This window comes from Ailuropoda melanoleuca, chromosome 14 (genome assembly GCF_002007445.2).
Source record: "Ailuropoda melanoleuca isolate Jingjing chromosome 14, ASM200744v2, whole genome shotgun sequence".
Lineage (NCBI taxonomy): Eukaryota > Metazoa > Chordata > Mammalia > Carnivora > Ursidae > Ailuropoda > Ailuropoda melanoleuca.
This window is the reverse complement of record NC_048231.1, coordinates 34,090,717-34,107,910: the sequence shown is the minus strand read 5'-3', so window position 1 is coordinate 34,107,910 and position 17,194 is coordinate 34,090,717. Positions and strand designations below refer to the sequence as shown.

Genomic DNA, 17,194 nt, shown 5'->3' with positions numbered 1-17,194 from the left:
TTACAATATCTATGTGTCAAAATGATAAATTTTGCTGCACCAGAAGTCTAAGAAGCTGTTAGTGTCACAAGAGGTTCTCAGCCGCTATAGCCATAGGTATATCATAATAGCAGGTGACCGTGACCGTGACCGCGCCCGCGTCCAGATCAACCCTATTGAATGATGGAGGTTTGGAATCCAGAAAAAATAAAATAAAAATAAGCCCTGCTGTCTTTGTGGTCGGATGGATCTGAGGTTGAACCACAGCTCTACCACTTGGTACCTCTTCCCCACAGCGCCCACATCTGTGAAATGAGGATAATTATGTATATATACGACACCACTGCTGTACGGAGTGGATCCGACAAGGCCAAGAAGTGCTCAGGACGGTGCTCAGCAAATCCTAATTATGTGACCTTAAGCTAGTTACTTAACTTCTTTTTTTTTTTTTAAGATTTTATTTATTTATGTAACAGAGAGACAGCCAGCTAGAGAGGGAACACAGCAGGGGAGTGGGAGAGGAAGAAGCAGGGCTCATAGCGGAGGAGCCTGATGTGGGGCTCGATCCCATAACGCCGAGATCACGCCCTGAGCCAAAGGCAGACGCTTAACGACTGCGCTACTCAGGCACCCCTAGTTACTTAACTTCTGGAAGGCTTCATCTCCAGATCTGTAGGGTAAGGTTAATACACACTTTTCTGGTATAAGAATCAGATGAGAGATTCTGGAAAAGGGGCAAATGTGGCTCCCCACCTTCCCGCTTGGACTCTGAGTTATTTGTCTCTTCTGGGCTAAGGGACTCTTTGGACCCACACCTTAGTGGGCGAGAGCTTGAGCTCTCCTGGGGCCCTAACACAAGGCTGTCAACTTAGTGGGCTGGACCAACACCGGGACCAGAACCAAAGGACAGCCCATCTTGGGGTAAGCCTGAAGCTCAGAGATCTGTGGGTATAAGGACAAGGAGACTAGACACAGAGACGTGTAAGAAGTTGAGATACACGTGGAACAGCCCAGCCCTGGCCGTGTGCACCGAGCGCTGCCTCAGAAAGGACTTCTCTCACCCTAGCTGCTTTACTACTCCAGACTTACATTTTTTCCAAATTTGAGAACCATTTTTTCAGCATTTATGTGGTCCAGGAAATTTGGATGGTGTTTTCTTCTTCGATAATCCTCTTCAGTAAATGGAATCTCAGAATCATCCTATGAAGGACAAAAAGCCAAACCTGAGACATAAAACTTAGAGCTACATAAAACTTCTAAGCCCCAAATGCTGGCTCGACTGTGTTCCAGAGAGTTCAAAGCATTTGAAAAGCTACTGCTTACTTTTCCCAGTGATTCAACTCCCTTGAAAATGTTTTAGCTAGCCAAATGGTATCATTTATACTTACCTTAGGCAAAATAAAAAATTTAAATGTCTTTTAAAGATATAAAATAACCCATTTCTTTTAAAAAATTTTTATTTTGTTTAAATTCAATTAATTAACATATAGCTTATTATTAGTTTCAGAGGTAGAGTTCAGGGATTCATCAGTTGCATATAACACCCAGTACTCATCACATCACGTGTCCTTCTTAATGTCCGTCACCCAGTTACCCCCTCCCCGACTCCCATCCTCCACCCCCAAACCTTCAGTTTGTTTCCTAGAGTTAAGACTCTCATGGTTTGTCTCCCTCTCTGATTTCATCTTATTTTATTTTTCCCTCCCTTCCCCTATGATCCTGTTTTGTTTCTTAAATTCCATGTATGAGTGAAATCATATGATAATTGTCTTTCTCTGATTGACTTGTTGAGCTTAGCATAATACCCTCTAGTTTCATCCACGTTGTTGCAAATGGCAAGATTTCATTCTTTTTGATGGCTGAATAATATTCCATTATATATATAGACCACATCNCCTGCTTGTGTTCCCTCTCTCGCTGGCTGTCTCTATCTCTGTCGAATAAATAAATAAAAAGTCTTAAAAAAATATTCGATTATATATATATAGACCACATAGTCTTTATCCATTCATCTGTCGATGGACATCTGGGCTCTTTCCACAGTTTGGCTGTTGTGGACATGGCTGCTATGAACATTGGGTGCAGGTGCCCCTTCGGATCACTATGTTTGTATCCTTTGGGTAAATAAAACAACCCATTTCTTTTTTTTTTTAATAACCCATTTTTTAATAGTTCTTGCAACATACATAGTTTCATGTTTTAACCTAACTTGTGGGTTTTTTTTTCTCTTTTCCACTTTGCCCTTTCCTCTTAAATCAACCTTCTATTAAAAAAAGCATTCCACATGCAAGTTTCTGTCAGATAAGGCGAAATATCAATTTGCATTGGGAATCAAGGATGAGAAACATTTCTCCACAGTCCACTAAGCGGCATATCATGTTGATTGATTCCCTCCACAGCTCACCCTCTTGTGAGGGTGGACCCATGGAAGGATCCTTCCAGAACAAGGAAATGAAAACTTACAGAAAATCAAAGGAAGAAATTGAGACTCACGGTACAGAGTGACTTCCCCTGACCCATCCATACATAGAGGTCCTAGTAGTTGGTGGGGTAGTTTTAAAACACAAGGTTCAATAAGGAGCCTTTCAACCACATCACAGTGGTCCACGTTCAATAATCAATCCAAAGCATCTGAGTACTGGGTTTACATGGAATGAATCAGAGAGACAGCAAAAACACTAGGATGAGGACCAGAAGTGGCACAATTATTGGCAGGAAGGGCCCAAAGGACCAAAGCAAAGCTGGGAATTGGTAGAGGACAAGGCAGGCAATAGCCAGTTGATCAGGGCTTGTGGACCATGTTGAGAAATTTACATTTAGTCTAAGAGGGTAAGAAGGCATTGAAGGGTTTTGAGCATTTTAAACAGAACTAAAACATGATCTGAATTGTATTTTCACAGGATCACTTAGGCTGTTCCTTAAAGATTGGATTGGAAGGAGGTGATGGCAGGCACCAGTTACCAGGCTGCTTTTGTAGTGGGGGGTGGTAAAGGCCAAGGCTTGGGCTAGAATGTCGCCATGAATACAAAGAGAGCAAGACGGATTCCGCCACGTTTTGGGTGATGAGTTAGCACAATGTACTGATGGTTTGGCTGGTGGGTGGCAGGGACTGAGGCTGGAGCAGCTGGAATGATGGTATTGCTGTGGGAGGGAGACTGGGGGAGAGTCAGGAGAAGATCAAGCTAACCCACCTCAGTTCTGGGTCTGTGGTAGACACTCAATGAGCACCTGTTACGTGATTAGCTGACCTCTAAAGTATGCCCAGTGGCTCACACGGAGGATTGCCAGAGAAAAATACAGGACAGCCAGCTAAATTTGAATTTCAGATAAACAAACAAAAAATTTCTCAGTGTAAGTATGTCTTAAATACCCTCCATGGGATATACTTATGCTAAACATTATTCACGGTTTCTCTAAAATCCAAATTTAACTGGGCATCCTGTATCTGCATTTGCCAGATCTGGGGATCCTACTCACATAGGGTCTGGCAACAGTGTAATTGGCTTTGCCTTTGGGATGGATTGAGTCCATCTCCAGAGCCCTGGCTGTCATGATGGTGGGGGGCAGCCTGCCTGATGGGCCCTCCTGGGCTCCCTGGGTGCCCAGCACCCCTCTTCTAGGATTTGCCTCACCTTCCATCCTCGTGGCTGCAGCAGAGATGGTCACATCCCCAGTGCTCTGGTTCTCTGGCCACAGGTTTTGATGGCCAGTCAACCTCTTCCTTGACATTCTGAGCCCAGGACTGAGGGGCAAGGAAGCTCGCCGTCTCCCTGGCCAGCTGCGCTGTTGCCCGTCCATGGGAACCAGCCTGGGCTGCAGGTTCTGAGTTGTCATCCCGATGCCGGGTTCGGAGAGAGACCTGGCTTGCACACTAGGAACCTTCGCTACTGGTTGCTGGGATGTGTTCCCTCTAGTCCTTAAATGTCACTTGTTACTAATAGACGACAAATGAAGTATATTTTGATCCTGTTTCTTTCATAGAGGTTTTAGTTCCTGGTAACTATTTGCATCTGTGCTTTTCCAATAAATGATGAGTCAACTTTTTGTCGGCGTTGTATCCATGATCTTTGGTTGTCACACAGTGGTGGCTGGAAGCAATCCTGGAAACTTAGCCTGCCTTGGTAACATCTCACTACGCTCAGTCAGCTTGCTTAGGGGCTTCATCCTTCCGGGAGGTGAAGAACTGACTCTGCAGAGTGGTCCTCCCCTTTCTGTTTGGGTGAAATCTGTTGTCTTGTACTACGGTGTTGGGCCTGCTTTTCCACTGGTCACTGTGTTTGACTGCTTGTGTGGCACACCTGCTGGACCTTCCACGGGACTATCAGAGCACACGAGTCTTTTCTCCTCCGAGCTCTGTGGCTGAGTAACGGTCACCGCTTTTGACTCACACATAAGAAAGCAAACACATAGCTATCCTTCTAAAACGGATACTAGGGGTGCCTGGGTGGCTCAGCTGGTTAAGCGCCTGCCTTCGGCTCAGGTCATGATCCCAGGGTCCTGGGATCGAGTCCCACTCTGCTTCCCCTCTGCCTCTGTCTCACTTTCTCTCTCTCTCTCAGGTAAATAAATTTTTTTTAAAAATTAAAAAGTCTTAAAAAAATAAAACAGATACTAAAGAAAAAGGCCCCATAAGTATTAAGATTCTCCCACTTATTAAAACAAATACAAATGAAAATATTCTATTATATTTACCCTTCTTTTGTATTAAAAAATGCCGGAGGGTAGGGGGATGGGGTAACTGGGTGATGGGTATTAAGGAGGGGACGTGTTGTGACGAGCACTAGGTGTCATACACAACTAATGAATCACTGAACACTACGTCAAAAACTAATGATGTACTATATGGTGGCTAACTGAACACAATAAAAAATATAAGTAAAAATAAATAAAAATAAACAAAATAAATAAATGCCCTGTATACAGTTTTGTATCCGTTTGGATGCTTTTGGCTACAAAGAACAGAAAACTAAATTCAAAATGGCCTCAACAATGATGGGATTGATTATCTCCCCAAAATAACATCAGAAGCAGGGTGGCTCCAGGGGCACCTGAATGGCTCAGTTGGTAAGTGTCTGGCTCTTGATCTTGGCTCAGGTCTCGATCTCACAGTTGTGAGTTCAAGCCCCATGTTGGGCTCCGTGTTGGGTGTGGGGCCTCCTTAAAACAAAACAACGCAAAAGAGCCAGGGTAGCTCCAGGTGCCCTGTGATGGGCTTCTCTGCTTCTCTGATGCTCTCTCGGCTCTCTCTCCCTCTGGGTGTGCCCTCCCTCTTCAGGCTCCTAGCAAGACTGACAGCAGCAGTTAGTTCCAAGTGTCATGTCCGAGGGGACAGTATCCCCAGAGAGAAGAAGGTTGCATCGTCTAATCAGAGACGAGCCCTTCACAGAGGTTTCCTGGCAGACTTCTCTCTGTGCCAATGCCTGGACCACGCTGATTTCCTGGGTGCAGAGCTAGATGACATATCCCGGGCTCTCTTGCAGTTGGGTGTGGCCACGTGACTGGGTTTTAGTCAAAGGGATTTAGGAAGGGATGCACATGTCTTTCACGCCTGGCTTGGAAAGCTTCCCGTGCGTGATCTTTTGTGCCTTCTACCCCGAGTTCCCAGGCTTGATGTAGATTTGCATAATGGTTCTGGAGGCCACTCTGGAATATGGTCAAGCCATCCAGTGGGAGGAACCTGGGTCCCGGATCAGAGTTGGGAGGACACTTACTCATTCATCAAGAACACCTGTCATATGTTGCATACGAGTAAGGAATAAATTTTCACCATGGCTAAGACATTCTATGTGTCTGGGGTTTGGCTGTTACTCCCTGGCGTTCTGGAATTAGCTTTCATGCCTGCCGCTTAGCTCATCATTGATGAGAGAAATGGGGCCATCATGGTTCATTTGGATTCATAAGGCTTTCCCCCTGGAGCTGGGGATAGCGTCCCCTTTCCCTGGCTCTCATGGGCAGCTCGGCCACTGAGCAAATCAGGACTCTGCTGGCAAGGAAGACGGAGGAGGAGGGTGGGTGCCAGGGGACCAGCAGTGTCTACACCAATCCAAGCTCACCTTTCTCTTTTGAGTTGTATAATGAAGTCATGGCTTTTCACCAACTCGATGGATTTCAGTTAACCACAATGTGTCAGTCGGCGTCTTAGCAGGACAAAGTGGGTAATTTGAGGAGAGTTTAAAAACGGCATTATTGGGACACCTGGGTGGCTCAGTAGGTTAAGCATTTGCCTTTGGCTTAGGTCATGATCTCAGGGTTCTGGGATCGAGTCCCGCATCAGGCTCCTTGCTCAGCAGGGAGTCTGCTTCTCCCTCTCCCTCTGCCTGCTGCTCCCCCTGCTCGTGCTTGCTCTCACTCTCTCATTCTCTAAGAAATAAATAAAATCAAACCCAGTGGGCAGGAGAGGGCAAGCTCGCTTGCTGACCTAGCCTGTCAGTCCAGAGCAGGGTGGAGAAAAGTGGAGACTGGATCTGAAAGGGCAGTGGGAAATGCCCAGCATGCAAAATTATTTTCCTGACGCTCACCCTTCACCACTGGGCTGCTGGGGAGCCCTCCTTGGACTCTCAGCACTGCCCATGGCATCTCTGAAAATGTCTTAGCTTCCTAGCACCCAAGATACGTTCCAGGCTTACCCAGGTTTTTACTGACCCGAAACACAAATCCAGTACCTTCCGTAGTGTCCTGGAGCTAGTGCACCAAAAAGTGGCGTTAGGGATGAACAATTGTGCCTCAGGGAGGCCCAGGAGGGCTGCCATTTTTTCATAATGACAGAGCTGAAGATCTGTCTTTTTTTTTTTTTAAAGATTTTATTTATTTATTTGACAGAGAGAGACAGCCAGCGAGAGAGGGAACACAAGCAGGGGGAGTGGGAGAGGAAGAAGCAGGCTCCCAGCGGAGGAGCCTGATGTGGGGCTCGATCCCAGAATGCTGGGATCACACCCTGAGCCGAAGGCAGATGCTTAACAACTGTGCCACCCAGGCGCCACAAAGATCTGTCTTTCTTAAAGTCATGAGTTCACAATGATTTTTTCCAGTTTGACATATCTTGTTAATGACCCCTACTTTCCTTGGACCACGTTGTTAAGATTTCCTGGGATGATAATGAGAAGGCAGAAGCAGAGAAGAGCAGGGGGACAGGTGCACAGGGCCTGCCCAGCTCCCCAGTCTACTGCCTGATGGCTCTCTGTCCATGGATTTTTGTAAGACATCGCTTATATCTTTACAACAACGTCCTCTTTCTGTGTCTGCTAACTCTAGCTAGATTCTGTTACTTGCAACTTGAAAGCCCTGATTTCCACTGATGCCAAAGTCGTCTTCTGCCCCACACCCTTCAGTTAGATTTTTGGGGGACAAACAGTCCTTCAGAGCAGCTTGGGCTCAGTTTGTTCCCTTTTCCCTAGAGAAGGGGGAACCAGTCATCTCTATGACCAGACACTGAGGACAGATATTCGACCTTCCTATCCCAACCATAAGCACAACTGGGATGGTGAACATCTCTGGGCAAGGAGGCAGTCATAGGCCTTAAAGGAAGTCATTAAGGGATTGCACTCAAATGGCTTTATTCAGTATTTGTGTGGGGCTGGGTGACAGACAGCCACATTTTGGGGCCTCACATTTATCAGATCCTCCCATGTCCTGCCCTTACAAATTTAGCTGAGCTCAACTCATCATCACAAGTCACTTGTGGCTTGCACAAAAACCCTAGACTATTAACGCAACTGTGCCTCAAACAGGGGAGACTGAGGGACACCTGGGTGATGCAGTCCATTGAGCGTCCAACTCTTGGTTTCAGCTCACGTCCTGATTTCAGGGTCCTGATCTCAGGGTTGTGGGATCGAGCTCTGCATGGGGCTCCGTGCTCAGCGCTCTGCTTGCGTTTCTCTCTCCCTCTCCCTCTGCCCCTCCCCGCCCCCACCCCCAGCTCTCAGTCTCTCAAATAAGTAAATAAATCTGAAAACAGCAGCAACAACAACAACAGCAGGGACAGCTGAAATCCCACCTTTCTTCTTTCTTCTGCTCCCCGCGTGCTTCTCTACACCTTACTTACTTGTGAACTTCTACATGGACATAACCTCACGTTTACGGGAAGTTTGCAAAAACAATATGGAGAACTCCTACACCTGTTTTCCCTCAGATCCACTAATTTTTAAAATTTCATCACATTGTTTTCTCATTGTATCTCTCTTTGTATTTGTANATTACATCACTGCTTAGAGACTTTTTTTTTTTTAAAGATTTTATTTATTTGACAGAGAGAGACAGCCAGCGAGAGAGGGAACACAAGCAGGGGGAGTGGGAGAGGAAGAAGCAGGCTCCCAGCGGAGGAGCCTGATGTGGGGCTCGATCCCATAACGCTGGGATCACGCCCTGAGCCGAAGGCAGACGCTTAACAGCTGTGCCACCCAGGCGCCCCTTGTATGAATATTTTAAGGACAAATACAAATTAAAAATAAGAAGCTTAATTCTCCCTGTTGACGAGGGAAAAGGCTTCTCTCCCATCCTTTTTTCTCAGAGCATTATACTTTCATAAAAAGTTTGTAAGTTCTTTCTCTGTCTCTTTGAAATGTGTGTCTTTTTTTTTTTTAGATTTTATTTATTTATTTCTTTGAGAGAGAGAGAGAGCACAAGCACACAAGTGGGGAAGGGGGAAGCAGGGGCAGAGGGAGAGAGAGAATCGCAAGCAAACTCCCTGCTGAGCTCGGAGCCAGATGCAGGGCTCAGTCCCAGGACCCTGAAATCATGACCTGGGCTGAAATCAAGAGTCAGACATTTACCCGACTGAGCCACCCAGGTGCCCCAAGTGAGTGAGGTGTTTTTTTTTTTTAAGAAGCAAAATAAGCCTCTTGCCAGCTTTCTACCCAAGAAAGGTCTTTCTCAAGGACCTGGGAGATACCTCTTTGAAATGTAAACATTAAGGGAGAGAGCACCTGTCTTCCAGTTTCTGCGGGAAGGCAGGAGCCTAACTGCTGCACACCTTGCTCTCAGCTGCAAAGCTACCTCCTGTCATAAAGATAGGAAAGTTTTGTTTTTCCTCTGGATAAACCCAATTAGCTAACACAGATGGCCACCCAAATTACTAGGTGAATCTAGGACGAACGATCTGTGACAGATGGCGCTGTCAAGGCCCCTTACTCAAAAACTAGTTATTGTTTATCAGGAAACATGTATGCAATGGACTGAATCTGCTTGGCTACAGAAAAAGGTGAGATTTCCTTCTATCTTTGGAATCTCTTAGCGGACTGCCCACAACGTGCATGACATTCCATTCTAATGCTTGTTCAGTAATAAAGCTGTTTTCTTTCTCTACTGGCTTGCGGAGGGATTTTCCGGGTTGGGTGAAGACATTGCTCCTAATTATATTTCCCCACAGCACACACACGTTCTTTCTTTCTTTCTAAACCATTTGAGAGCAGGCTGCATACACCGTGCCCCTCTTCTCTTAACTTTTCAGTGCATATCTCCTAAGCACATTCTCCCATGAAACCACAGTACGGTGATAAAATTCAGGAAATTTAATATTGATAAAAAATTTTATCCAACCAACAGTCCATCCTCCAACGTTGTCAGCTGTCCCAGCGATGTGCTTTAGAGCACTTTATCCTCCAGCAGGGGGTCCAGCCCAAGATCCCGTCTGGCCCGGAACTGCCATGTCTCATTCATCTTTATTTGGAGCAGGGCTTTGGTTTTCTGTCCTTTATTGCCATTCTAAAAGCATATGGACTAGTTCTCTAATAGAACACCCTTGGGGCGCCTGGGTGGCACAGCGGTTAAGCGTCTGCCTTCGGCTCAGGGCGTGATCCCGGCGTTATGGGATCGAGCCCCACATCGGGCTCTTCCGCTATGAGCCTGCTTCTTCCTCTCCCACTCCCCCTGCTTGTGTTCCCTCTCTCGCTGGCTGTCTCTATCTCTGTCGAATAAATAAATAAAATCTTAAAAAAAAAAAAAAAGAACACCCTTCAGTTTGGGTTCGTGTGATGTTTCCGCACGATTCGAAATTCTATTTGGGTTCCTGCATAGCGAATCTGGTTTCCTCTTGGCCCTGCATTTACTTCCTCATCTCCGGGGTGATTTTGAAGGTAAATCTCACACACAGCATCATTCCATCCATAACTACCTCATTCATTCCACTGCAGTTGATTTTATTCACTTTGGGGGTCATATTTAGCATTACTAGGTCCTGTTTAAGGGCTCTTCCTCTCTAAGTTCTATTAATTTTTCTTAAAAAATCAAAGTGTTGGCTTTTACTTTTAATTATATGATCCATCCGGAAGTGAGCTTTTGTGTGGTGTGGGGTAGAGAATTTTGGGGCGTGATGGAAACACCCCCAAATTGGTTCTCTGTCTTGACTGCTGGGGTGGTTACACAACCGTGTGCATTTGTCAAAACTCACATTAGTGTCCAGGAAAGAGGGTCACCTGTACTCTACGTAAGTTACACTTTTGTAAACCTCACTTCAAGCCATCATGAGCTGTCAAGGAAATATAAGTTAGAACCACAGGGAGAGGATACAGACGTACCACAGGACATAGGAGCTAACACGGCCGCCATTTCCCTGTATTTTCTTCTGGGGGACCCACTTCTTCTCCACTCTCAGCCCACGCAGTTTAGGGACTGATCCTGCCTGCCTCTAGAAGTGAGTATAGAACCCCAGGCCTGGCCCATCCGAGCTCTGTGTTCCCCTGGCCACAGTGACTGGCTCAAGTTTAGGCCCAACACTTGGACTCATAGCATATTCCAGTCCTGGGACCACCAAAGTGAACAAGGGAACTGAAGCTCTGGGGAGGTAAGCCTGGGAGCTGCTGGGGCCAGCAGGAGGGGAGCCTACCTGAGAATGAAGACTACTCAGGAGGAAGGAAGCAACAGAAGAGAGAGACTAGTGAGCTCTGAGGCCATTGTTTAAGCTTCTAGCTCCAGCTGTGCCTGAAGTCCATCTTCGGACTCGCCAGTTATGAGCCAATACACTCCCGTCTTGCTGAATTCAGTACGAGTTAGTTTATAACTGAAGGAGTGAGCACAGTCTGGCAGGCCAGCTGCCAGTCAAGTGACCAATGACGGTTTTGTAACAGACACTTCACTGGGCAGTCTGAAGGAAGGAACTAGAACAGGAGTCAAATGACCAGCTTGGCCGTTGAGGTGACGGCAACCAGATGGAGTGGGTGAGTGAACTTTACGAGAAAAGGACAGAAAACCTTAGGTCTCTGATCTCAAGGATCTCCCAGTTCACCAAGGGAGAGACAATTAAACAAACAAATGGCCTTTGACGCAATGTGTGGTAAGTCCCTACATATTTCCTCCTGATAAGTAATGTATTCCATTGATTCTAACATGTGCCCTTCCCTCCCCACAGTCTGAGCTCTGAAGTGAGAATGTGCCTTGCAATCGATCAGTGGATTCTTACGGAGGTGCTCAGCCAGGAAGTGTTGACGCAGTCCTTGCTGGCGCCTGGGTGACCTTGAGCACAACTGATATCGTCATCCCTTCTCATGGAATCAGGCACTGCACCTGTTCATTGAGCTGCCTTTCTAAATGTCTTTCACAAGATTGCTCTGTGATTCAGCACCGGGGTGAAAAGGTGGTTCACGGGCACAAAGGCACTGGGGCAGAACAGCAAAGGTCCATCTGACATCAGTAAAGAAAGTCAACAGCCCCAGAAGACCGACTGCAAGTCCACACTCCTGCAGAGGAATAACCATGCACTTTGTAGAAAAGGAAGGAAATGACACGAGGCAGCTTTCCTACTGAGTTATTGTGTGGACAAAGACAGTAGGTAGGGGTGAGTCACACACCTGGCCTCTGAAGATGAAGGGGTTTGGGGGTTCCTATAACAGCTCTATGGGGCATCCATTTTCCTTTTCATCTCTGCATGAGAAGGCATATGACAGAAATAGAGGTCTCAATACTCCTAAAAGAGAGCTTTTTCAGATAAGAAGTCTAAGTGATAAGTAAGCACGATTACGGTTTAATAGGTATCATTTATCTTTTCCTTCCTAACTGGCACATAACACAGTAAGGCCCCTCAGAATTGAGTGTGCTTAGAGTTGGTGATTTCTGCTGAATGCTTATTATGGGATAGGGTTCAGGAGGGCAAGAATACATGGTGCACTGTAGAAAGTTCTCTCCGCACACAGATCACAAGGTATTCAGGGTGAAAGGCTGCATAAAGGAAAAGCTAGTAGAGGGGCACCTGGGTGGCTCAGTTGGTTGAGCATCTGACTCTTGATTTCAGCTCAGGTCATGATCTTGGGTCCCAGAATTGAGCCCCACGTTGGGCTCCTCACTCCGTGGGGAGTCGGCTTAGGGTTCTCTCTCTCCCTCTCCTTCTGCCCCTCTCCCCTCTCACTCACTTTCTCTCTATCAAATAGATAAATAAAGCTTTATTTAAAAACAAAAAGGAAAAGCTAGTGCACTACTTACAGGGTCCAGGGGTTTGGATCGCGCCCAGGTCATCACCGTGGATACTAAAATAAACACCTTGCGCTTCTCAAAGTGGCTGACTTCTTCATGCAGTGCTGTAGGGCCAGAAAGTGGGGCCGTTATTTGGATTCACAAAGACCTTGTTTTCCCCATCATGTATGGGACTTGAAATTAAGACGGGGTCACCTCTGATCTTCCCCGACTGGTCCCCCTGCCCTCATGGTTCTTGGCATTCTCCCTCCAGCCGCCCAAACTTTACTGAGCCCAGCCCCAGGTCTAACCCTCCTTTCTGCCTCCTGGCCCGTAGCAGTGTGATTGCACTTTTACGGGGGGCCAGTGGGAGCACTGATCCTCGCTGGTATGGACTAGAACAGTTCACGGCCTTTCCTGCATCTTTACTGTTATGAGATAGGTCCTACTATTATTTCTGTTTTACAGATCGGGGAACTGGGGTGCAGTTTGCCCAGAGCTATGGAGGAGAGGTGGGGGGCACAGTCCGATCCCGGCAGCCTGGTTGCAAAGGCTGGCTTTCTCCGCTATGCCTGACAGCCAGCCAGCTGCGTGGAGAACAGAGCAGAAGGCCCTAGCAAGGTGGGGCTGGGGCTGCAAAGGCCCCAAATCCAAAGGTAAGACCCCCCCCCTTACGATTTCACCTAAAGCAGTCCTGTGTCGCTTGCGCCGCTGTGGAAGGAAGTAATCTGGGGGGGTGACCTCCCTTCCCACTCCCCCTGGCCTGGGTGGGGGGCAGCCTATGCAGCAGGTGCTGTGGGCCGTGGCTGGAGGGCCTCGGGTATGGCGGGAATGGCTGATTACGGACACTCTGTAGGGATCAGAATTTAGAACAGTGGTGGATGGCAGCATGAACATTGGATTGCTAAAGGGTTTGTCACCTCCCGGGGCAGGGGGTCTCCACACACTGAAGCATTAAATCTCCTTAAATACTGTCGGCATGTGATTCCATTAAAATATTTTTCATGATGTATAATTTTCCAGAAAAAAAATCTAAAGGGAGGTCTAATTAAATTGTCAGAGGAGCTAAATGACATGGTTGTCATGGTACATTTTTAGTCTCACGAGCTGATTCCCTAAAGAAGCCAAACAACAGAATGCGGATACCCTGAATCCCATGAATGCGTGGAGTCCGACCCTAAGGTGCGAAAGCATTACTGAATTAAGGATGAGAACACTACGTCCACGTATTAATCTCTGACTCAAGTGTTAATTTTGGTTCCATTTTCATTCTATTAACAAAAATGGCCTCTTCAATTTAATTTTGCCCTTTTACCCTTTTGGCTCTACTGTGCTTCAGACTGGCCTAGTTTGTGACTGCTCGGCCCACTTAGAGCTCCTCAAAGTGGGTTATCCTTTCATTTATGATCATTTTAATGGGTCTAAAATCATCTCCTTGTTCACTAGTGAACAAGCACATTTTATCCTTATATGCAAATGGTTTTTCTCATTCCTAATACTTGTTCCCTTCTCCTGTGTCATCTTGCCCTCCTTTGATAGCATCTGTGAAAAGGTAGGAGAAGCCTCTTATATTAAAACATTTTAAAATTACTTAATAAAACATATTAAGAAGTAAGACATATCCTCTGCAAACAACAACAATAACAACAATGACAACCACCACAACAGGGGTGCCTGGCTCAGTAGGTTAAGTGCCTGTCTTTGGCTCAGGTCGTGATCCCAGGTCCTGGGATCAAACCCTGAGCTCCGTGTCAGGCTCCCTGCTCAGTGGAGAGCCTGCTTCTCCCTCTCCCTCTGCCCCTCCACCCCTCTCATGTTCTCTCTCTCGTTCTCTCTCTTTCTCGCTCTCGCTCTATCTTAAATAAATAAATAAAAATCTCAGAAAAAACCCACAACAAACAAACATACAAAGAAGCCCAAAACAAAAAATAAATCCCAAATCTAAGAATGTGCACATCAGGTAAAAGGACAAAATTCTCGAAGCCCCACCAAGCCCACACCCCCCCACCCCCTCAGGTGACCCTGATGACAGGCTGAGGGCCTCTGACTGTACTTTCTTGCAGACACACACACTCTGCTTCTCAAAAATGAGGTAAGACAGTTAAAACCTTTCCCCCAAATAGAGAGGTAACATTTTCGTAATTATTAAAGCTGTTCGTTAGAATGAAGAAGGAGGCAGTATAACACACCCCATTTTAAAGCTCATGAAAGGAGATGTGGTGTCAAAATCTGGGAAACCATTATGATCCCCCCCACCCTCGGGGCACAGTGGGGGTCCAATGAGGAGGAGCAGCTCATCTGTCACAGCAGGAGGGCTGGGGCTAATGTCTCAAATTCATAACCAAAGGACATCAGTGCAAGCATTTTTATGCATTAAAAGGTACAAGTGGGTTAAATGAGCTTCCTTTTGGGGCGTAGGGATGGAGTGGAAGGGAAATGCACGGAATTGTAGCTTTTTATTCTAAGCCCTACTGTGCTTTTTATTTTATTTTATTTTATTTTATTTTATTTTATTTTATTTTATTTATTTTATAAAAGATTTGAGAGAGAGAGAAAGGGAGAGAGAGCACGAGCGGGAGGGGCAGAGGGAGAGGGAATGTGAAGTGGACTCTGCCCAGTGTATGAGCCCAATGCGGGGCTCGATCTCCCAACCCTGAGATCATGACCTGGGCCGAAACTAAGACTCAGAATCTTAACCGCCTGAGCTACCCAGGTGCCCCAGCCCTACTGTGTTTTTTAATTTTCAAAACATGTCCAGGGTTTATTTCAGAAAAAAATGTTTAAACATTGCAAGTATACATTATATAGAAAAATTAGTTTTCGAAGCCTGACACAAAAGAATAACTCAATAAATGTTAGCTCTGATTGCAATTTTAAATGGTGCAATTATTTTATTTTATTTTATTTATTTATTTTTTAAAGATTTTATTTATTTATTTGACAGAGATAGAGACAGCCAGCGAGAGAGGGAACACAAGCAGGGGGAGTGGGAGAGGAAGAAGCAGGCTCATAGCGGAAGAGCCTGTTGTGGGACTTGATCCTATAACGCCAGGATCACGCCCTGAGCCGAAGGCAGACGCTTAACTGCTGTGCCACCCAGGCGCCCCATAAATGGTGCAATTATTGCAGAAGGTGCAGTTATACATCATCTGTAAATATTTGCAAAGGGATGACACGCAGAAAGTAGGCTTTTCAGAAAAGCTCTGCTTCAAAAGACGATACAATGTTCATGTTTTTGATTTGCTTCTCACTGGATGAAACGTAGGCACAAGTTATCAAAGAGAAATCAAACATTCTAAGCCCCTGAGGAATCCCACACATCCGCAGACAGTACTTTCCACTATTTCCCGGAACGTGGTAGAGGCATTCCTGAGGCTGCATTCCATTTCTTTGAATTTCAGCCAAAATATTGCTTTGCTATTGATCTTATTCAAGGGTTGGCAAAGTATTCTTTTTTTATAAATAAAGTTTTATTGGAACCTAGCCCATCATTTCCATGTTGTCTATGGCTGCCTTCTTGCTACAACGGCACAGTAGTTGGCTCGAACAGATAAAAATATTTACTCTTTGGCCCTTTACAGAAAAAGTTCGCTGACCTCTGATCTAATCTGCCTGAAACAAAAATATTGATGTGTATAAAATATTCAAATATAAGGTGCTCCGTGTCTTTTTGGCTGTCCTGCTAGTCTAGGATGCTGATTCAAATAAGCTGATACGCTTTCTCCTTTGCTCCCGACTTAATCAAGAGGTGAATCATAACAGCCCCAAATTGCTAAACATCGCCCTGTTCTCTCAGACCTGTGGTCCTTAGAGTTCATTACAGTTTTGAAAGCATTTGAAAAGTGTAAGCATTCTGCCCAAGCCCTCACTGACCCTTGCTATCAGTGGACATTTGCTGAATTGACTCAAATCCTCATAGAAATAAGTCCTCTCCTCTTAAAGGCACACCTGTCTTGTGATACCTTTCTTGTGAACATGCCATTCTCTGTCCTGCATTAAAGTTCCTCACATGTGCCTCATCTCTCCTGTGGGACTACAGGGACTTTGAGGGTATAATCTTTGTCTCGTTTGTTTTTGTATCTTCCCAATGCATTCAATTCAACCCCACCTCCTTAGGCAGTGCCTGTAGAATGAATACAGGTTGAATTTTGAAAGTTACTGTTTCGTTTCTTTTCACGATTAACCAATTCTATTCTTCAGAAGCACACATTGTTTAATTAATTCAAGGAGGCCATTAAGTCTCAGGTGGCTCTAAGGCCATAGCAGTCCCCATAAGCAAACCAAAACCTAGGTCTGTAAAGGCCACAAGGTTAGGAAATCAAAACCCGAGGATGACCAATCACGACAGGCAGCGAGGCTCTTCCAGGTCGGGGCAAATGCTTAAGCTATAGCCAATCCAATAATTCCCTTGCTTTGCTCTGCCTTTGCTCTGTCAGTCTCTCCCCGGCTCCTGTTGCTGGAGAGCTCCGAACCACTTCTGATGTGGCGAGCTCTCATGAATCAATTTTTGCTCAAATAAACTCTCAAAGATTTTCCTTATGTCTCAGCTTAGCTTTAACACCATCCAAAGGCATATTCATTAGCCTAATTTCATTTCTTATTTTGGGTAGGTCTCAGATAGGTTTTCCCGGGGTCGTAATTTGCCTCGTGGTCACTAGACGGCTCTAAGGTTAAGGAAGTTGCACAAGAGTAGTTTCCCCGGAGAGAGGAGAGAGCGGTTCACTGACCAGAGACTGCCCAGATGGCCTCCTCTGCTTGCTGTGAGTTCTCGGTGATGTTATAAACGATGACGTCACACTCCAGGAGGCGCATGAGAAGGTGTTCTCGAGAGATGGTC

At 45.9% G+C, this 17,194-nt stretch overlaps 1 protein-coding gene across 3 annotated transcripts in view; it reads right to left on the bottom strand.

Moving 5' to 3' along the window:
- Positions 1-17,194, bottom strand: part of AK7 (adenylate kinase 7) — a 64,211-nt gene that overhangs the window by 37,488 nt on the left and 9,529 nt on the right. For all 3 annotated transcript variants that reach the window (XM_034642234.1, XM_034642235.1, XM_034642236.1), the window contains exons 3-5: positions 17,085-17,193; positions 12,388-12,482; positions 1,069-1,179 (exon numbers count right to left, since the gene is read on the bottom strand). In XM_034642234.1, coding sequence (XP_034498125.1) covers positions 1,069-1,179; positions 12,388-12,482; positions 17,085-17,193 — 315 coding nt within the window. The remainder of the gene's footprint in view (positions 1-1,068; positions 1,180-12,387; positions 12,483-17,084; position 17,194) is intronic.